Below are 22,586 nucleotides of genomic sequence, written 5' to 3'. Positions count from 1 at the left end.
TGGCCCATCTGGGGCTGACTTCCATGGGCCCCCAGTCGGGCTAGGCCCCAAAAACCTCTCCCCTTTATGTGTGGCCTTTCATATGACTAGAAAAGCGCTATACAGGCTCAAGCTCCATTTACCATGTAAATAGAAGTCTTAATTTCCTTGTAAATTCAAAAGAAATTATTTTTCTTACAAGCAATTAGATCCTTTAACTCCCCCTTAAAATGGGTTTAAATCTCTATGATAAATTATCCAAATGAAATCAGAGCAAGACCTGGAAATAAACTATTTATTTTGTAGGCCATTCATTCCTAACATAATGTATCCCCTTATTTTTCAAGAAATTTTCAAGATAAAAGTCTCCATCATGTTAGATATTAATTAAAGTCCTTAAAATGTAATTTTAACTTTGTATTTAGTTTATTAAATCAGTTGAGCAGTGCTTTATTGTCCAATCTCAAAGTGCTGAATAGCAGCTAATCTCTTCAGAAAGAGCCAATATTTCATGTAAAGACAAGTGAGAAATAAAAAAGAAACACACATGACGAGTTATGTAAGGTTTAATTTATACATTTATTCTGATCACAGCTGTACAGGAATGCATCGTCACAGCAGAAACACAACCTAAACCCAACCATGGCACGAAAGCCGTCACAACACATCCAGAACTCAACCAGAAATGTACAGGCTCAATCAGCTCGCCTCAATTTAATATCTATAACTATCATCATCATCATCATTATTATTATCTTTATTATTATTATTATTATTATTATTATTCACATAGAACCATCTGTCTCTCAAATATATCTTTGTTTTCAAAGAGCATAAAAATACAAGTGGACTCTTCATTGGGGTGAACACTGGTGCTTGATCCACTGTTTGGCCTACATGGGGGACCACTGAAAACCGGGAAGGAGCAGAGCCAATTTATTACAGCTTACAGGAGGGGTCCAGGGGGTGGCAGAGGGCTCTTACAATGCTTTTCAATGTTTACAGGAGGAATGCAGACACAAAACTCAAACTATAACCTACTTCTGACGTCACACACATACACAAGGAGCCAGAAAAAAACAATTAAAATGGAAATAATAAGAAAAAATGGGGATATAAAAGTAAATCTGAATATATGAGAGAACACTACCAAGGCACAGAGAGATGTAAAGTGAACAAAAAGAAGGAGGTATCAAAGGGAGAAAAGAAATGAGGAGGCAGGATGGTAGGTGGGAAGATTAGAGGCAGTTTCACTAACCAACACTAGAGGGAGCTCTAACAGCTCAAATACCCAGGTATATTAGAAACTCTATGTATGTATACTGGATGTACTATATAAAGCATTGAAATATAGGACTATCTTTTTAAAAACACTGTTCACTGCAGCAGGACAAAGGGAAACAACGCATGAGTCTGTGTGTCATTGCATGTGCATGTGTATTTGCAGATTCATTTCCAAGCAAACCTCCATAGACGGAGCTACACACCAACACCAGCAAAGTCACCACCAATGAAATGCCTTTATCTGTATGTGAGTGAACGTGTGCGGGTGTCTCAAATTTCATGGACACACATCTATATCGTCGTTCTGATCGTTAGAATAGCTACTGTACGAGTGGGAGGACATTGACATGAGCATCAGCAGGAACTACATACACTCGTAACGACAACAACGGCAACGGTAACAACAACGGCAACAACAACAACATGAAGAAAGACGACACACAAGTCAGGAAGTTTCTGGTTAACCACAATCCTCCACTCACACAGAAGAAGAATCTGGAAAAATGCATCTTTTTTGACATCTCATGAGTGAGACAGACTCAGAAAGCGGCCCGTCTTTCTGTGTGCTTTTTTTTTTAAAACTCTCGCTGGTATCTCATCTGTATGCATCCTGTCTATCGATCCCGCTATCTTATCCGCCTGTCAGTCAGTTCATGTGCTTATTTTTGCAAGCAATATGCTTATCTGTCTGTCTCCCTGTCTGACTGGGTTAACGTCTCTGTCCTAGCCAGAGTCTGTGGAGATAAAAGGATGAGGAAAATGATTGTGCTTCTCGGTCCATGCAGCCCTCTCAGACTCAGAGGTGGCGGCGGCTCGCTGGGCTGCAGAGGTCAGAGGTTGTGTGGGAGCGGCCTCCTCGTGTCAGGAGGCGTTCTAGAGCTACCGCACCAGACGAAGAGGTCTCCCTCCTCGGTGATTTTGCTGTACAAGGCTACATGAGAAGCGCTCAAACACACTCAAACTCACACGCACACACTCGCAGAGCGCCAGCAGCGTCGAGCCTTGGGAGAGTTTTGTTGATACACCTACACATGATAAGGGATAGGAAAGGTGGGGGTAAAGGGCTTGGTTTGAGACGGGACGTGGGCAGCGGATCAGTCGAGCATTGCATCCAGTTGGTCTGCCAAGTCGTCAAACATGCTGCCGATGTCGTCCAAGATGGAGGCCGTCTCCTTTTTGCTGGAAAGAGAGCTGCGAGTTGGAGAGAAGAAAAAGGAGTGTTAGCTGATACTGAAGCAGACAACACAGTCACAGTCATAGAGGAGTGTGAGCTGAGTTTCACACATTGTTCAGCTGCATTATAGAGATCCTTTCTAACGTTATACACAATATTCCTCAACACGGACACACAGGAACCCACAGAAGGTTCTGGGTCCCCTAAAAACTCAGTAAAACGGGCTCTCTCCAGCTGTGATGTATTAATACAGGTGTTGTAACTGTAGCAATGGTGCTTCCATCGTCTCTTACATTTTCCTCATTTTGAAGCCAAAAAACAGTTCAGCTTTATTTGGTTCTAATTTTGAAATTATTCATTCTATTGTTGAAAAAATGTTTAACCACTTTTCTCCACTTTTTAACAGATTTTCACCAATTTTTCTGGCAATTTTGCCACTCTGGGCATTTTTTTTGTACACTTTTATACGTTTATTGCCTCTTTTAACCAAGTTTTGCCACAGTTAGTAACTTTTCTGACCCTGATAACCAACCTTGCCTCTGTCTGACCCTTTTCTTGCCCATTTTTGCCTCTTTATCCAACTTTAGCTATATTTAAAGTTTTTTTTTTCCTCTATTGACCTTGTTTTTACATTTTTCTCCCTTTTTTCCCCCTTTCAGAGTTTCCTGTCAAATTTAACCACGGGGGTTTTACCTCTTTTACCACATTTTTATACTTTTCCACCTTTTGTGCTTTTTTAAAGCAGGTTTTGCCACATTTGACCATTTTTGACTCCTACATCCTATTTTTACACTTCTCTACCTTTTTGTTTGCCTTTGATAAATTTTATTTGCAACACTTGAACATGGCTTTTGCATCTTTGAACCTATTTTGGACACCTTTCTCCTTTTTTTTGCCCCTAACACTTTTTGCCACTAGTTACCATTTTTGACTCTTTAAACTCATTCTTATTCTTTCCTACCTTTTTTTTTTTTTGCCTCTTTCCTACCTTTTTTTTTTTGCCTCTTTCAACCATTTTTCCCAAATCTAAACATGGGTTATGCCTCTTTTTAAATATTTTTAACACTTTTTCGAAACACTTTCCTACCTTCTGTGCTTTAAACCAAGTTTTGCTGCATTATCCACCTTTTTGCCTATTTTTAACCATTTTTTATACTTTTCTACCTTTTTTACCATTTTGAACCGGTGTTTGGCACATTTAACCATGGGTGTTTGCCCATCTCTAACCCATTTGCCTCTTTTAGACCCCTTTTCACTACTTTTTCCTGCCTGTTTTGCCACTTTTACCAGTTTTTTTCCATTTCACCACCTTATGGGGGCTTCAGGAGCCCACAGTATATCTTAAGAACACTTACATAACTGATTCTTGGGGTTGAGCTGGGATAACCATTTTTTATTTTTGACCTAAATAATTAAAACTCTTGCTTTACAGAATATAGTATTCTTCAAAATGTAAACCTCTTGTCTTTAAACCGTGTTGTTGTGTAATCAGAAGTGGCACAGATGGGTTAACAGAGGCAATTACAGGGTGAAAAATACCAAATGTGCAAAAATGAAAATAAAAAGGTGGGATGAATGGGTTATAAGTGGCAATAATGGGTGTGTCAAACAGTGAAATGCAGTTAAATTGGCAAAAATTGGACATAAAATTTGTTGGGTTAAAAGTGGCATAAATGGGCAGAAAAAGGTGGGAAAGGGGTTTAAAAATGGTAAAATGGCCTTACAATGGCAAAAGTAGGTAAAAAAGGTGGTGAAATAAGATTAAAATGTGGAAACAATGGGTCCAAGAAGGTAAAATGGATTAAATGTGGCAAAACATATGCTTTTGAATGGAAAAAATTGGTTCACAGATTCAACAATTGGCAGAATGTGGCAAAAATGAGTTAAGAGTGGCAAAAAAGGCAGGAAAAGTTGTGAAAAGTGGAAAAATGAGTTTATACCTGCAAAAATGGGCATGCAAATAGTAAAATGCAGTTAAAATAGACAGAAATGGACTTAAGAATTGGTAAAAAGTACTTAATAGTGGCAAAAATGGGTTAACAGAGGTAAAAAGAAAAAGATTTGAGTGTCTAAAAAGTGTCTAAAAAGGAAAAAAAAAAAACGTGGTGAAATAGTATTAAAAAGCAGTAAACATTGGTTAACAGGCAACGCTAGGCGGAAAGTGGCAAAATTGGTTAAAGGTGGCATAAAAGTATTATAGTAGCAAATATGGGCGTAAAGATTGTGAAAAGGTGGGGAAATAGGATTAATAAAGTGGCAAAAAACAGGCAGAAATAGCGGTGAAATGTATTTAAAGAAGCAAAAAGGTGGAAAAAGTGTGCAGAATTGTTGAAAGACGGCTAAATGGCTATTAAAACAGGATAAGATGGGTTAAAAACAGCACAAATAAATAATTTCAACATCAGAATCCAATAATAGCTTGATACACTTCTCAGCCCCAAATTGAAGTAACTGTTAGCCAGGATGCTAGCACCAATGCTACTGCTCCAGCAGACATACAAGGCTCCTATCAATCAATCACGACTGTGGAGGGCCCATTCTCTGGGATTTTCAGGGGTCCAGCAAACTCTGGGGGCCGGCCTGCTCTGGGAAACTTAGGGGAGGATAAACAGGATGTAAAGCACAACAATGACAAAGTAATAAACAATAAGGCAATAATCCATACCAATGCTTCTTCATCACACTAATTTCAATATTTAAAGCAACTTAATATCCCTATACGATCCACTCTTCTGCAGGTTCTTTTCTGAGCTGTTGATGTCTTATGCAGCTCCCAGTGTCACACCTTTTTTTTTCCACTTGGCTCCATGTTTCTAGCCATGCTGCTTCTTTCTGTTGTCACACCTTTACATCAGATGGTGGTGTGCTTGAGGATAGAAACTATAAAACCAAAGTGTTTCATGGTTCCTTAGGAGCTGTTTTAAAAAAAACTCTTATTTTTATTACAGCTAATGCCTGCTTGTATGCTCATATTCCCCCTGTCACTTAATTGTCTATATTTGGGAGTACAGGGAAGAGGTGGTAGTTGTTATCCTTATTTTACTAGTTACATGGATTTTTATTTTCATTATAAACTTCCTCTGAGAAGGGACCTGATCCCTGTGCAACCTGACAGAGCTTGAGCAGTTATGCAAAGAAGAATGGAGGAAAATTGCAGTGTCCAGATGTGCAAGCCTGACTGAGAGCTATCCACACAGACTAGTGCTGTGATTGCAGCCAAAGGTGCATCTACTAAATACTGACTTAAAGGGGCTGGATATTTATGCAGTCACTTATTTTACATTATATATTTTTATTTAGTTGACATTACTTTGTAGAAAACCTTATTAACTTTGACATCAAACAGAGTTATTTTTCCTTTTGGTCTCTTTCTTTCTGCTGTGTCATGCTGACATGGTAGCATAAGAAGTTGTTTTTTAGAGCTTTATTATGGAATAATCTAGCATTCACGTTCCATTGTCTCAAAATCTGTGAAAAAGTAAATGATCTGCAGTCAGCTCATCAGAACAACACACTATCACAGAGATTTAACACCAGCTTTTCATACAGTGAACTCTGATACAGTTGACTGGTGGGTTTATTTTGGTGAAAGCCTTCACCTTCAGTAATTATCTTAATGCATAGTAATTATTAGTAGTGATGCAGCCCACAGTGTCCATGTTGGATTTTAATATCCTACCTACGTACAAAGGATAAGTAGCTTTAAATTCAGGCCACTTTTGTCCTCCAGCCTCTGCTCCTCTTCACTGAAGCCTTGTGTGTCAGAGCTTTATTTAGTAACTGCTAATACAAATCAAACAAGCCCTTCTGCTGAGAGGAAGAGAGGCTTTTACTGTAAAGCAACCGCAGAACAAAAAAAAAAAATCACACAATGTGTTTGCTTTACTGAGCTGTAAACAGATACACCTGTTGCTCTTCTATCATATATCTGGGAAGCTGCCTTCGGGTGTTTACTGTTCAAACGCACTCTCAGTTACCATGGCAACCATGGTTTCATGCATATTGAAGGTGTCAAAGTCATGGCAATCAGTTAAAAAAATACCCCACCCCTGTATTCATCCGGTTGTTTTGACTTTAAGATCTTAAATACAACAGGAAATACCAGCCTCAGTGACCTCAAATCAAAACTGCTACAGTGACCCAGAAATATAACAGAAATGAAAGTAATTTTAATAGACAACCCTTTTATCAGGTTTCTATGCACTGTGTTTGGAAATAGCTTTAAAGACTGTAATTTAATTTTCCTCAAAGCTCTACCTGCTTTTCACTATTTTCAGGAATAATCTAATGTTTTAGGAGAAGCTGTTTAGCTATTTTTTAAAATATAAAAATGTCTGGTCTTTGTCACAGTTGGAAGAATAAGCCACAGTACACAGAACAACACTAATTTATGTGGCTGAAAAATGTAAGTCTGTAAGAACTTTGTTCTCCCTCTCTGAACCTGCTACGTCTCGTCTAGTCTCAGACGCTAAGAGAGGTCGGGACAGGTTAGTCCATGGACAGGAGACTGCCTGGGTATACCAGGCGTTTTAAGCTTGAGATAGCTGTGGATTAGTAGATAGAGTCAGTCGTCTCTGAACCAGAAGGTCTGGGGTTTGATCCCCATCTCGAGGTGTCCTTGAGCTTCTCCACTGTGCTCTCACTGCTGTGTCAGTGGTGTGAATGCATGTGGATGGGATTAGTTAATACTGATAACCTCTCAATAAGCAGCCTTTAACATCGGTGTGGTGATGTCACAGTGGTTTGTCATCATTTGGGGAAACCTCGCAGACATGTTTAAGGAGCAACGACTGCGCCAAACTTTGAAATACCTGCTGGAAGAGGAAGAAACTTTGTAGTAGAAACAATCAGTGCTTCTCCTTCTGGCAGAGCAAAACAATGCTTTCTGAAGCGCAGCTATTTAACATCATCAACTCAGAACGCCGCGTCAGCAGCTCTAGATGCCCTCATATGGGTTAGCTTGGTTGTGGTGAAAAAGCAAATTTCCTCCCATGCTGGGCTGTCATGCAGACTCAAACCCAGCCACTCAATGTAATAGAAAAGCTCCATTAGATGCCCTGAGCAGGGCCTATATCAGTGATCAAGAGGCCACATCAGGTCCTCTAAATCTTACCATCCAGCCCCCAGAACATGATCAAATTCAAAATATATGCAAGGAAAAATTCTAGAGGATAAATATTACAACTACAGCTTTTAAAACGACTCCAAAAACAACTAAGATTGAAACAATTTAATCAGAAATGACTTTATGTGTCATCCATTTTTTTAGAAATCCACCTGTAAGTCAATATTAGCAAATATATAATGCATATTAAGCACTAATTTATAAGTTCATTCTGGATAAAAACTGCTGTTTTCTATGGAAACTTTTGGCTTCAGGTGTTTTGGGAGTATGAAGAAATATTAAGCTAAAAAATCTCCGTCGCCCCCTTGTGGCTGGCTGTGATATAGGGATTGATCTCATTGTTGGAGCCAAAAAATTTTGTACATTTGAAAGAAAATAAAACTATAGATACAAAAAGATGTTAATAAGACTTTTTTGAAAAATTCTTAAGTTTATTTGAAAGTTCTGTGGTTGATGACCCCTGACCTACATTGGCTGTGGGAACTTAATTTCACACTAGGACTTTGTTAAGCATATTGTCTTCTTTGGAAAATATTCTTTTTACTGTTTTTCTGTAACTTAAATACTGTAAGAAAGCTAACTGGTGAAATATCTCACATCATTTGTACCTGTTAATATAGCATATCTTAAATTATCTCATCTACCCAATGTAAATCAGCCCACATCCTTGCATATTTTATACTTTTGATCATGTCTATTCAGCGTTCTTGCACCCTTTGCACAACCATAACATTAATGCTCGACCCAAATTAAAAATCCCATCCACCCTCTAAATGCATAAATGCATTGAAAATGACTTCATCTATTAACAAGAAAACTCCATAAAGAAATTCAAAGCATTGATGGTAAGATTTCCCCACTATGGTGAAGCTGGTTTTTATTTTTTAGACATATAGTCAGGATTGTATACCTCTATTCAGAGAGAAAGACAGAAGATAGAATCAGAAATAGTGAAAAGAAAGAGGGGAATGAAACAGGCCACAGGAGCCACAGGCCAGGCATCAGCCCACAGCTTTGTCTAAAACTCTGGCTGCTGTGTAGGGCTGACAAAAAACTGGCAGGCAGAGATTACATATTCATCAATCTGACCAAAGGGGTTCAAGATCTGACTGCATTTCCCACTTTAATAGAAAGGCACGAGAGCAGTATTTATGCTTTTATTTTCCTGGTAAGAACAAATATTTTGAATAATTTAAATTTCATGAATACAGGGAATTGTCATGTCAGGACTGCTATCCATTGCCTGATATTCGTCTTCTCACTTCTGAGGTCTACTTTGTGCAAAGAAAAGCTCATTTATGATTTGATCTGTTCTTAACCAGCGTTTTTGATTAAAATGGTTCAGACTGTCACATTAATGTCAGACTAATTTTTCCTAAATACTCACTCGTTTTGTTTGTCCTCCTCTTTGATTTTATGCTCCACAGCCTGCACAGCTGCAGCCAAGGAGGCACTGGTCTCCTCCAAACGATGCTTCACCTCCTCTTTCTGCTCCTCCTCCTCTGCTTGGCCCTCCACCTCTCTCACATTTTCTGCCTCCGCTCTCTTCCTCTCCTCCTCCTCCTCTTCCTGCTCCTTTTGCCTCTTTTGCTCTTTCTCTTTCCTCCTCTCCTCCTCCTCTCGCCTCCTTTCCTCTTCCTCCTCTGCTTCCCGTCCACCTATGAGATCGATGGAGAGGCCGGCGATGGAGGAGCGAGGAGGCTTGACAGGGTGTGGAGACGGGGTGGAGGGGCTCTGGGCTGGAGAGGGGGAGGTAAGAGGGAGTCCTGGAGAGAGGGAAGGACCAGAGGGGGTCTCAGGGGCAGGAAGAGGAGCAGTGGAGAGAGGAGAGGAGGGTTTGGGGGCCGGGGTGGGGCTGGCAGCAGCTGGGCTGGTAGCAGCAGGACTGGGGCTCTGTGTAGCTGAAGCTACTATTGCTTTGCCTGGTTTGGGTGCTGTTGGAGGCCCGCGGGGTTTGGGGGACACGGGAGGAGGGACACGCTTTGGCTCTGGTTCAGGGAAAGAGAGAGAGAGAGAAATCTTTTAGTTATTGTTACACAGTTTACATTATTTGCAGGGGATCAAACCACAGAGTTTGCTGCAAGTTTATGGTGAGTGACTGAATCATCAAGTATTTATTTTAATAAACAAAGAGCATTTCTTTTCAGTACATGAGGGCAGTGTTATTAGCTGCTCCTCTTTAATAAACACATTATTGTTTTCCTAAACTTTAACCTCCACGGTGCTTTTTCCTAAGATTTATGAGCTTTGATTGTGATTAAGGCGTTGGGGAATTTTTGCAATTTTATGAAAAATTAAAAACTGAAATATCACATTGACATAAGTATTCAGGCCCTGCTGCTCTGAAGGTTCCCAAGAACACAGTGGCCTCCATGAGTCTAAAAATGGAAGAAATTTGGCACAACCAGGACTCCTCTTAGAGCTGGTCGCCTGACTAAACAGCAATAGGGGGTAGAAGTGCTTAGTAAGAGGTGACCAGGAACCCAGTGGTCAGTGGATACACAGAAGCTTCTCCTCAGTGCAGAACAGATTAAAGCCTGCTCGGCTCCAATTAGCCTAGCCTAGCGTTCATTTGAGGAGAATGAGGAGGTAGCTGTGAGCAAGGTTTAGCTGTGCTGGAAGACGATAGCAATGGCTGTTGCCGGTGTAGCGATTAGCTTGGGTGTAGCTGTAGTGTAGCAGCAGTTTAATCAGAACTGGATCACTTAAAACAAGGGTGTCAAACTCAAGGCCCGGGGGCAAAATCCGGCCTGTGGTACAGTTAACACCGGTCCAGAAGATCATATCCTATTCTTACTGGCCCTAAAAGATAATTATGACTTCTATCTATTATTTGGATGATTATCTTATATTTTGACCTTTTACATTCATTATTTGGACTTTTAGCTAATATTTAGGCTTTTTAATTTTGATTTTTTATCTAATATTTTGACTTTGTTAATTTATTATTTTCACTTTTGTCCAATATTTTGGCTTTTTCTATTTATAATTGACTTTTTATCTCATATTTTGACCTTTTAAGTTCACAATTTTAAATCTCAAGTCATATTTTGGCCTTTAAACATGATCTTGACCTTTTTATATATATACATTTGCCTTTTAAAAGCACTATCTTAACATCTGATTTTGTGTTTTGACCTTTTGCAATAATAGTTTTGACTTTTAACTCAGATTTTGGGCCTTTTAAAATCATTTTGACTTTTAGATCTCAAAATAATTTATCATCAGTGCTAATTTCCCAGATGAATGTAAAATAAATCCATGCAATGGTTTTAGGAGACAGTCTATCTAATGTGTCAGATTAATGCATCGCCACACAGGGATTTTTTTAAAGGGTTTTGTGTTAATATTAATGTAAAAACTGTGCATTATTAAATGAAGCTAAATTTGAGAAAAATGCTTTGATTAGATGCAAAATCAGTAAAGAAACATCTCCCAGGATAAATCATCAACATCCTTTTTAGAATTTTTTTTTAAATAGATCAAATCTGATAAAATGTCATTAAGAATTTCTACAAAATGACTTGCCTAATTCTAGTGTAGAGGTGAAAAATAATACCTAAGGCATATAAAATGAAAAGCATGGTCTGTTTCGAGTTCTGAAAACTTGAAGTCTAAACTGATCAGTTAGATCTTATGACTGTTTTCCAAGTTGACGTCGTATTTCTTTACATTTCTTGTCCTTTCTTTGTCCATGAAAAAAAGATATCCAGTTTGGACTTTAATGTCACATAAATAAAAATCCTAATAAATGAGAAACTGAAACATCAACATGATTTAAAATTAATGGCTTAACAGCAAAGCTGCAGATTAATTTCCTTTTAATTGACTTATGTGAAATTATTCCAGCTCTAGTTTATCCCCAAAGATGCTTTTAAATCAGAAAAACTCATTAGAAATGATTTCATTAAGCCCCTGTGTGTGGAGGCATTCTCCGGCTGAGTGGGTGATAATAACAATATAACTAGAACTTCCACTCAAAGTCAGTTAAAACAGGAAGAATGCTAATACAGTTTCCTATTAGTGTAAAATTTTTGACGACCTGTTTTCCCACTCCTCAAATTAGTACCAACATGAGGACAGGGATGTGAGAGAGCAAGAAAATAACAGAGATTTCTTATTTTTCTCTAAATCAAAATCATCAGAGTACTTTCAGGCATTAACAATGTTAATCATTGACACAAAGTGGCTTTCAAAGGTTAAAGTTATTAAAAAAAACAGTATATATATACTTGACTCTGCACAAGCTCTTCCAACTCTTGCTTGTATACTAACATGAGCGAAGAATCTCTGACTCCTTCTGTTGAACAAAAATGAAGCCAAAATAGCCTCACAATGGGTGCTGGCATATTGTAATGAAATCTGCAGAAGGAAGCTGTATTTTATTCACAATTCACAAACTGAGACGTTTTACCATTTCATGGAAAATTTCAGCTCGTTTTGAATTTGACGGCAGCAACACAGCTCAAAAAACTCGGGACAGAGCCATGTTTACCATTGTGTAGCATCACCTTCTCTTTTATTAACAGTCTGTGAACGTCTGGGAAGGGAAGAGACTAGGTCATGGAATTTTGGGAGAGGAATGTTGTCCCATTGGATTCAAGATGCTCAACATTTTCTATTGGTGAAAGAACTGGACTGCAGACTTCTGTCTTCTGTAGATGGTGGAATATTCAAAGTCTTTGCAATCTTACATTGAGGAACATTTTTCTGAAAGTGTTTCACAGCTTTTGTTTTTTGCAGATTGGTGAACCTCTGCCCATCTTTACTTCTGAAAGACTCACTGCCCCTCTAAAATGCACCTTTTTTACCATGTTACTGACCGTTGCAATTTAACCTAATTAGTTGCAAAATGCTCCTCCAGCAATTTTTCACTTGCATCACCTACTTTTCCAGCCTTTTTGCTGCCCAATCCCTTCCTTTGTTGAGATGTATTGCTGCCATCATATTTAAAATGTACTAACATTTTATTTGACATGGTCTAATGTCTCAGTTTCAACATCTGATGTCATTTATGGGTTTATCAGATTTGACAATCATTGCATTCTGTTTTTATTTACATTTTACAAAGCGCCCCAACTTTTTTGGAATTGGGGTTGTTGTATTCAGTCAACGCTCTTAACTCAATGACTGATTACAAAACCTTCAGATCGGTCTAACCTGGACTCTGTGCCGTCTCTGTGGTGTCCGGCCCCGGTATGGGGACCCTGCGAGTTGGGGTTGGCGGATCAGCTTGCGTCTTCCTCAGGGCAACTGTGGATGGTTTGGGTGAAACTGGCGGCTTCAGAGACTTCCGGGCCTCCATCCACTCACAGCTCTCCCTGTTTGTCTCCGTCCTATCAGAGACGTCGGACACCGGCCTCCTCCTCAGGACCACGCCCCCGTTCTGCTGCAGCTCACCTCCTGCTTTCCTGCTACTGTCCGTCTGACTGCTGGGAGGGTGCGGTTGCTTATTGCTTTGATTGGCGGTTTCTGTGTGCTCGGACGCGCGCTGCCTCCTGCGGATGGTATCTGTACCGGTTGTCATGGTAACGACAGTGGTCACCGTGGATGCGGGTGCCTCAGAGTCTGTTTCAAGCAGACGCGGCTTCCTTCGGAGCGTCGCTGTTCCGTCAGTAATCTCTGAAGTTGAAGAGGAGACCACGGTGGAGCGAGGGCGGGGTTCTGGACGCGGCTGAGCTGGTTGGCGCGGTGACGCATCAGTCTGATCAGCAGGGAGGGCTTCTGGTCCACTGATGGTCCGACGCCGATTCAAGATGTCATCCTCCTCAGAGCCTAGACCGCCTGCATGTGCCTGCCGCCGAAGCATGGGCGGACTCACCTGGAGGTCACATGACTGTTACACATACATGCCAAGTATAAAAGCAGTAGAATATGATTCTTAAATAAACCACACCCACCTGCAGGTAGCTGTTGCTGCCTCCCATGTTCCTTGGAAGGGTTTTAGCCCCACCCACCATGGATGTTTCCAGCATGGCAGCAAGACTGCGGACACTCCCAGAGGCCCCCTCTGACCTCTCCAGACCCCCTGACTCCTGAGATCTCAAAGCTGCTCCCAGACTGCCGCAGTCACTGGCTCGCCGCTCCCGATAGGCTGGCAGCCCTAGAAGCCCCTCCTCCTGTGCCTCCCCTTCCCCGTCACCCCCAGTGATGGAAGAACAGGACCTTTTGGGTGGAGTTGGGGGCCGTCCTTTCCGACGAGGTCGAAGAGTGACGGATGATTGGCTGCGGTTGACAGTGACATCATTGGAGGCGGCAGTGCGTGCAGAGCTGCTGCGGCACACTGTGGCGTATCGAGAGTCTGACTCTGAGCCAATCAAACTGTGAGTTCTCCTTCGCTCCTCCTCCTCACAGGGTAGGCGGAGCAGTGGGACTGGCGAATCTGGCGTCGCCATCTGAGTGGAGGGGCGGGGTCGAGCCCTGGGGGAGGCCTGCTGGGTGCGGGTGTGAGGCGGCGTCTGTGGTGGCGTTTGTGTAGGTGTGAGGGGCGGGGTCTGTTGATGTGTGAGACCTGGACGGGGTTTGGCCAATGGGCTGGGGGCTCCTTCTCTCAGCCTCTTGGCCTCCCTGCGAGGCTCTGAGCCGGTGCTGCTCCCGGGGCTGGAGGGAGGGGTAGAGGGGCTCTGAGGAGGCTCAGAGCTGCTTACTCCTCTCTGCAGCTCCTTCAGTCTCCTCACCCCCAACATCAGCTTCTTCTGATGGCCTGAGGGAAGGACAGATAGAATTATCGCGAGGAGAAGACAATGAGGACATTTATTCTGAGACTTTATACATACAAGAGAAAACCTCTAATTGACATGCAAATATGCTGGTAAAACTGCATTTTTTTTTCCTGTTTACCTCGCATTACATGACTTTTGAGGGCAGTTTTGCAGCAGTTACTCTAACAAGAAGCTTACCTACTTTAAAATTGGAAAATAAAAACCAAAAAAGCCTTTATTACTCATGCAATCCTGGAAATCTATTGAAAATTTCAGGCAAAACTTTCTGACTTGCCCATTTACAAATGCTATGTTACCATCAGTCACACATTCCTGCCTTCCTGTCCGGAAAACACTTAAACCACTCCTGTTCTCTATATATTTGGCAGAGATGTAACGCTCCACACACCATGCAAATATCCAAGTGTCAAAAAAATAAAACAAAATCTTCGTTTTTGTATATGTATGTCTCATTAAATATGAGAAAGCCATAAAATCATCATTATCTTCAATGAAACAATTCATATTCAGTTTTGCAATGAGTAATAATAATAGCATTTTCCCAAATTGTACAGCCTTAGTTTAATCTATTTAATGTGTATTATGTATTTATCTATTTATATTTAATGCTTGTTGTGATATAGAATGGTTAATTGCTTGTTTGTTGAGAAATACATAAGATAAGGAACCTAAATATAATCGTATATTAAATTGCACATGCAATATTGAGGAAAAAATTGCTAGATTATTGGATTATTTTCCTGCATTGAACAGCCCTAGTTTACGTCTATGTCTCTTCTAAGTCTGGAATGCTAATGATAATGTGATGAGTCTGTGTAAAATCACAAACATTGCCTTATTGTTCTGTCTTAAATGTGTACTTTGATGAGGCTCTGAACTGCTCTGAAGTGCTTCATCTGGTCAAAGCCGCCCATAAGAGGGATAAAGGGGAGAGCTTTTTGTGGCCCATCCAAACTGGGAGCCCATGGAGGACAGTGAAATCATTGTCTAATGTAAAGTTAAGCTATGATAACTGAATTTTATTTTTATCTCTTATCAAAGCAACAAAACATGAATTTTATTTTTTTATGCTCTAATACAATAAAGCCCTTTCAAAATGTAAACCCCTTATATTAAAACAAAAAAACCTTTACATGAGTAATGTTAACAGTGTGGATGGACGCACTGAACAAGTGGGAAAGTAATTAAGACTTTATAGCTAGGCCATGATGTGCATAAATGTCAGGATGCCAGAAAAAAATGGAAGGAAATTAGACAAATTTCATTGAAAATGTAGTGGAAAATTGAATAATTGTAAAAAGAGACAAAAATTGGTGAAAAGTAGCAAAAAATTGGTTAAAATAGGAAATAGAAAGGCAAAAATTGGTTAAAAGTGACAAAAAAGGGTAAAAGGTGACAAAAATCAGGTAAGTTGGCAAAAAGAAGTAGCAAAACTGAGTTAAAAAAGGAAAAAGAACAATGCAAAATTGGTTAAAAGTGTCAAAATAGGTTAAAAAGTTGCAAAAATGGTCATAAAGTGTCTCAAAGGGACATAACGAGTGATACTGATAAAAAGTGGCATGAAATGGACAGAAAGTGGCAAAAAATGGCTGAAAAGCAGCAAAAAATGGGTTAGATGCAGCAAAAACTCTCAAAAAGGGAATAAAAATGGCAAAAAGTGGCTACAGTAGGCAAATGGTTTTAAAAAATGCTGTAGAAATGGGAAAAATGAGAGGTAAACAAAAGTGGCATAAATGGTTGAAAAGGGCAAAAACTAGAATGAAGGTAGCAAAAAGTAGCAAAAAATGGGCAAAAGCAGCAAAGAGTGGCAAAAGTAGACAAAAAGTGGCTAAATCAGGCAAAAAATGGGCAAATAATGGCAGGAGGCGGCTGAAGTAGGCAAAAGTTGCAAAAAATGCTGCAGAAATGGGCAAAACAGGCAATAAGAAGTGAAAAATGACAGCAATGAGTAAAAAGGGCAAAAACTGGATAAGAGAAGCAAAAAGTTTTAAAAAGTGGTGAAAAAATGGGCATTAAGTGGCAAAAATTTGCAAAAGCAGCAAATAGTGGCAAAAACAGGTTAAAAAAAACATGGAAAAAGCAGCTAATATGGGCAAAAAGTTTGAAAATAGATGATACAGAAATGGGCAAAAAAGGCAAAAAAAACTTTGCAAATATGGGTAAAAAGTGGTAAAAAAAAAAAAGAAGCAGAAGTGGGTAAAAAAGGGCAAATTGGGATAAAAGTGGCAAAAATATGGCAATAATGGGTGGAAAAAAACTGTCAAAAGTACCACTAATAAATCACTCCTGCATCAGAATCCATGATAGTTGGAAACAATTTTCAGCTCCAAAATGAGGTAATTGTTAGCCACGATGCTAGCACCGATGCCACTGATCCAAAAAACACATTAATATCATAATAGATCAAAACTGGGGAGGGCCCATTTCCTGGATTTTTTAGGGGCCCAGCTAATTCTGTGGGCGGGCGGCTGTGTACAAGTGAAACAGAAGTTTATTTATGATGTAAATGTTATGAAGTGAGTGATATTAAGGGTCTTGAAATCTTGCTTTGTTTTCAGAAATTGTAATTAGTTGATATCTTTGCAGTGTCTCACCAAGTTTAGTAATCCCGATCTCCTGCAGATCCTCCAGGCTGATGTCAGAGATGAAGTCAATGTTTTCATATCCGTTCTGCACCAGGACCTGATAGTACTGACTGAGACCCAGGTGAGACAGCCATTCCGCCAGATTGGCCTTAGACACACAAGCAGGGACACACAAACATGAGACACAGAGTATTATTTCATTGCGTTGTGATTCTGAATGACTGTGTGGATGCTTTTCTGCATGCAGCTGCCAAAACTCAACATCTTTCTTTTTCGTTGTTGTGTAGTGCACGTGTGAGCCTTACAGGCTTGTGGTCCGGCAGCCAGTCTGTGGAGGGCAGCTTGCTGATCTCTGATGTCAACTTCTTTCGATGTCCAGGCTTCATGACCCCGATTGCCGTCAGGTCCTTCAACACAGAGCACACTTAGTCACGTCAGGAATTCACCACAGCTACTGTAGGTGTTTTTTTCTCTTTTATATGTAAGCAATTTTGTGCGTTCGTTTGACATTTGTACTCGAGCTGCGTGTGATGTGCCTTCAGGAATATTTTGTGTAGATAATCTCTCATGAGTGTCCCCGGCCTTTTGGCGGTTTACGTCATAGCACTGTGTCCGCTTGGATACACACTCACTAAAACACACACTGGCACTGGAAACACACTCAAGGACAAACACAACGAGCAGCGTTTACAGCAGACGGCCATGTGTGAACGCACGTATGTACATGAAGCAGACTGAGCATGAGGAGTGACTGGTTGAGGCTCAGGACTCACACCGGGGGGTCAGGTGACAGAGACAGGAGGGTCATGATGACATCATCCAGGTCAGCGGGGGAGCTGATTTGAGAGCTGAGCTGGGCGGAGCCTTGACAGACAGGGGACGGGGCGTGAGGGGGTCAGGGGTAATGACCTTACCTCAGGGGTCATGCGGCTAATGGTGTCTAGATCATATCCGGCGGTGAGGAAGTGGGTGGTGTAGAACTGCAGCTGAAACTCACCCAGCCACGCCACTACTGCCTGCTTCTAGAACACAGAACACAGAACACTACTGCCTGCTTCTAGAAGAGTCCACAGGCTTCTTCTAGAGCACGGGACACACGCCCGTTCTAGAGCGGGACACGGGCGGCCTGCTCTAGAACACGGGAGAGAACACTGTTCTAGAAAACAGCAGAGAAACATCCATTTATCCCCACAGTGTAGACTGATCTACAACAAAATGTCAAAAATCTTACAACAAAGTGGAAACATAAAATAAAAAAGGGCTTTTCACTTTAGAAAACATATTACAGCTTCTTAAATATGACCTCACAATAAAAACATCCCACTTCAAGACATGCTACCTCCCTGGAAATGTGCTTATGATTCATAAAGGTTTTACAAGGAGGATTCATACGGGGATTTCCGTCACTGATACCATTTCTAAAGGATAAAATGTAGCATGACTGACATGGTGGCTGATATAGAGCATATTAAGCTGGAATGAGGGTACTATAAGATTCAGAGTATGTTGTAATTGCATTAACATAGTCAGCTTCCATAGCCTGCATAGAACACTCAGACTGAGCTGAAATGAGAGCCTGGCTGATGAAGAATTTCCAATTTTTCCAATTTCCAACTGCGATTTTGAGCACAATCCAGCTGACTACATACCGACAACACCTGGACCTTTGGGTAGTAGCCAGACCATGCCAGAGTTTGGCTAATTCAGAGTGTAGCCATGCTTGTTAGCATCTAACTAACATCTATTTTCATTTTCTTTGATGTTCCTTCTTTAAAACTTGACCTGATTTACAGCGTATCCCAGTGTAGCTATGTAGCGCCTCCTAGAGACTGTGGCTAAACTGCACTTTCTTACAAATTTTTACACAATTTGAACTTTCCCAGTGGAAATCGGGCGGCTGGCTTATGATTGGCTAAATAAGATTTGTGGGTGGGGCCTACAGGAAACAGCATCTAAGGCCCGCCCACTCCTTCAACCAAGGTTATTAAAGTTAACTAAAACTGACTAAATAGCAAAAACTAAAGTGTAAACATCATTTTAATTAACTGAACAAAAAGAAACTAACTAAAACTTACATCTTAGTTTAGTCTTTGACAACATTAGACTGACTAACATGTACATCCAAGCCTGTGGAGTGTAAAATGGCCTGATTTGATTGAAGAGGACTTCACACAGTGGCTAATTTTAGGGTCTTGATTTGTATCAAAATACCAAATTCAAAAAAAATAAAATGAAAAGTGAAGAATAGGGTGTTTGGATATGTTTTTTTAAAAAATTGTATCATGTTTACTTTTGCTTGCCTTTTTGGGTCTTGCCCCTGACAGAAATTCCATATTGCTAAAAAAAAGGTAAAACTAACACACAAACTAATAATATATATATATATATATATATATATATATATATATATATATATTTTTTTTTTTTTTTTTTTTTTTTTTGCAAAATAAAAACTAAACTAAACTGACAAACCAGCAGTCAAAACTAGATAAAAATTAAAACTCATGATTTTTTTTAAATTATATCCTTGGTCTGGACCAGCCCTAAATTATGTTGCTATAGGCTTAAAGCTAGGACTAAACCAGTCCCAACTATAAGCTTTATCAAACAGGAATGTTTTAAGACTACAGAAGCAGCTTAACTAACTAAGGGCTGGGCCAGTCTTAACTATAGTATCATGGTATTTCATCTAAAACATAACATACACAACATTTCCCACTTTCTCATCCCTGTTTCCAACTCGATCCCCCGCCTTTCTCTCTAAGTAAAGGAATTAAACACCCAAACTAAATCTTTTTTTAAAAAGCGGTGCTGCAGCCTTGTGTGAGTCACCATGTATGCCACCACACTTGGCACAGTTAAGCAGCTGTTTACACTTCACTGTGAATTAGGGTGAATCTTAAATCATGTCAGGTCATGTGCAGTGTGTGATAGTGGCAGCTGCAATCACTGAGATAACTTGTGCATTAGCAGACCCAGAATATAGGATGCAGCCAATTCTTCAGACAAATAAATCATTTTTAAAAGTTAATTTTATATACATAATTTTACTGGTGATTCTTTTCTATGTTTTTTTGGCCTGTTTATTTACTTGTATAACTTTTCATAGACACTAATAGTTTTTTTTGTTATCTTAAATTATAATTTAATTAAGATTTTTTAGTATTATATAGCTTTGCTAACTTATTATGGTCTTCTTCCTCTGGCTATTGAGATCGGTCGACTCAAAAATATCCGCAGAGAAAATAGACTGTGAGTTGTGTGATCCAGCAGAAATAGAAAATGAGCCTCATTTTATTTTGCACTCTACCAAATATGATGATATAGGAGAGGTTTTGCTTCATGAAATGACTTGTCAAAATCCTGAAATCCTGCAGTTGCCTGATGAGCAAAAATTGGAATGATTGTTTAAGTTTGATGTGTTCAAACTTGCAATTTTTTAAACTCAAAAGTCTGGAAAAGAAGACAAGATAGCTTATTTAACTAATTAATTAATGTTTAGTTTGTCTTCATCCTTCTTTTCTGTTCTATAATGATGAGAGAACTACTGTGCACTCTGATCCTGGTTTTGTTTGAATTCTTGGTGTCATGTACGCCCATGTAGGCTGGGTATATGATTGTATGTATGACACAGGAATAAAGTAAAAACTTATTCTACTGCAGACAACCATCCTCTCAGCTGAGATGTTTTGATTCATGTGTTGCAGAGAGTGTTACGAGTATTGTAAGCTATGGAGGAGGGGCTCTGTCTACTAGACAAACTTTGTGATGGAGTTTAATTTTTCCTGTGTGAATTTTTGCACCTATTTTGAACAACTTTGACTGACATAATTGTTTTGTATGAAAAATTGTTCCCCTACTGGTGTTTTTGATGGCTCAGCATTGGTCTGATAATATGTGACAACCAATATGTCGGTCATGCTCCACTTCTAACCCATGCAAAGGAAACACAAACCATCAGTGCAGCTAGAAACAATAATAAAATTACATGTTGGATTTGTGAATAAGTTCAGTGTCAAAAAAGGTGTGACAAGATCATCCAATCAATTCAACACTTCACTGCTGTTGCCTGGCAACCAGTAGATGCACGATTCTAGAATCCACTGTTTGATGTTTCTAGAACGTTTAACCCTCAGTACACACACACTGTTGGCAGGTTCTAGAGCAGAGCAGCATGTGGCCTCCTGGTGTCTCAGTGTGGTGTGAGGACGGGAGGGGGGGCGGGTGGAGGCACAGAAGGCAGGACCGTCTCTCTGCCTGTCTCCATGGTGACACAGTCGCATGCCCATCCTCGAGGTGTCATCTGTTTGGGAGCGACACGACCACGGTGTGTGGCTGACACCACACCGGGCCAAACTGAACCCACCCATGTCGATGACTTTCTCTGAACCCAAAGCTATGGTCGAAAGGATACAGCTGAAAAAGAAAGTGAACCAATCTGCCACGCAAACACTCACTTTCCCATCATCCTCCTCTGCCTTCCGATCAAACTGCCGGGGCTCATGAACCGGGTGGCTGGAGGAACCTTTGGGTCAAGAGGAAAGAAAGATTGTTAACACTTTATATTACTTATAGAAAAATGTACACCTACAGTGATATTATTTTTCTCAAAACCAGGACTGATATGGTCCAAAAATCATATCCCAGTATTTTTCACAATACTTAATATTTAATGAAAAGTGAAAGTAATAAAAACAACCACGCACTCAGCTGATAGTCACCAGTTTACACGGTCACTGGTTGAACCAAAACATCGGTCGATGTTTTCACAGGTTTTAACTGTTACTTACATACTGTCTGCATTGTAATAAAACATTCACAATATTTTCAAGGTGGTTAATAATGTTCTATATTTTAAAGTCTCATGTGTTTAAAAATGATAAAATTGCTCTTAATCTTGTTAAGAATTCTACTTCCTCTAGATAGTTAAGTTTGATCGTCTTCTCGGTGTCACAGAACCCAGCAGGGCCGGGACCTCACTCAACCATCCAATCAGCAGTAGGAACAGGAGGTGTGCACAAAGGGCAGAGACCTAATCAGTGTGAGCTTATCCACACCGACAGGAGATTCCACATTCACAGGAAATAATTGCAATGCCTCTCACAAGTGGGGTTCCCTAAACCTCTAGGCGAAGGGTAGACACATGCTGATCCACTCAGTGGGGCGCGCATGCAGCCCTGGTATCAAACCTCTTAATGCTCAGTCTCGAGGCTGAATGCCACTTGTCATTCTAAGAAGTTTTACATCGACCCCACAGGGATGCATATCTAGTCAGCATGCTGGAGTCTTATCTGATATTGAAATTAACCAGACAAATCGCTTCACCGTCGGTCATGCACCACCCACAGAATCAAGAAAGAGACATCTTTATGTCTGTCCTTTCCATGTCAAGGCTAAGTGATGTTTCCCATGTTAAGTCAAATTGAACTGCAAGCGCCACCCCTGTTGGTGGCAGGAGTTTCAGCTTTGCAGTCATACTCTCCTTAAACCCAAAGACTTTGGTTTTTTAACAATCTGCCCAGGAGGTTATGGGAATAATGCAGCCAAACTGATCATGGTCGGAACTATGGCGATATTTTTATTGTTTCTGAACCTCTAAGTTTCAGTCTTGATTAATAAAAACCTTCTGCTTTGGCTTGTGTCTAAAATCTCCATTATTTAAATGATTTATGCCTTAAAAAAGTGCAGTAACTGAATGATCTTCAGTCATAATTTAA

At 40.2% G+C, this 22,586-nt stretch overlaps 1 protein-coding gene across 3 annotated transcripts in view; it reads right to left on the bottom strand.

The window, feature by feature from the left end:
* Positions 1-584: 584 nt before the first annotated feature.
* The window catches only part of si:dkeyp-9d4.3 (caskin-1), an 84,580-nt gene continuing 62,578 nt past the window's right edge, over positions 585-22,586 (bottom strand). For 2 of the 3 annotated variants that reach the window (XM_041786345.1, XM_041786346.1), the window contains 8 exons: positions 21,327-21,394; positions 17,784-17,891; positions 17,175-17,276; positions 16,879-17,017; positions 13,463-14,265; positions 12,723-13,383; positions 8,950-9,550; positions 585-2,454 (listed from right to left, as the gene is read on the bottom strand). In XM_041786345.1, coding sequence (XP_041642279.1) covers positions 2,358-2,454; positions 8,950-9,550; positions 12,723-13,383; positions 13,463-14,265; positions 16,879-17,017; positions 17,175-17,276; positions 17,784-17,891; positions 21,327-21,394 — 2,579 coding nt within the window. In that variant the 3' untranslated portion in view covers positions 585-2,357. The remainder of the gene's footprint in view (positions 2,455-8,949; positions 9,551-12,722; positions 13,384-13,462; positions 14,266-16,878; positions 17,018-17,174; positions 17,277-17,783; positions 17,892-21,326; positions 21,395-22,586) is intronic. The other variant, XM_041786347.1, reaches the window with a different exon arrangement.

This window comes from Cheilinus undulatus, linkage group 4 (genome assembly GCF_018320785.1).
Source record: "Cheilinus undulatus linkage group 4, ASM1832078v1, whole genome shotgun sequence".
Lineage (NCBI taxonomy): Eukaryota > Metazoa > Chordata > Actinopteri > Labriformes > Labridae > Cheilinus > Cheilinus undulatus.
The sequence above is the reverse complement of the archived record's forward strand: the minus strand, read 5'-3'. Positions and strand labels throughout refer to the sequence as shown.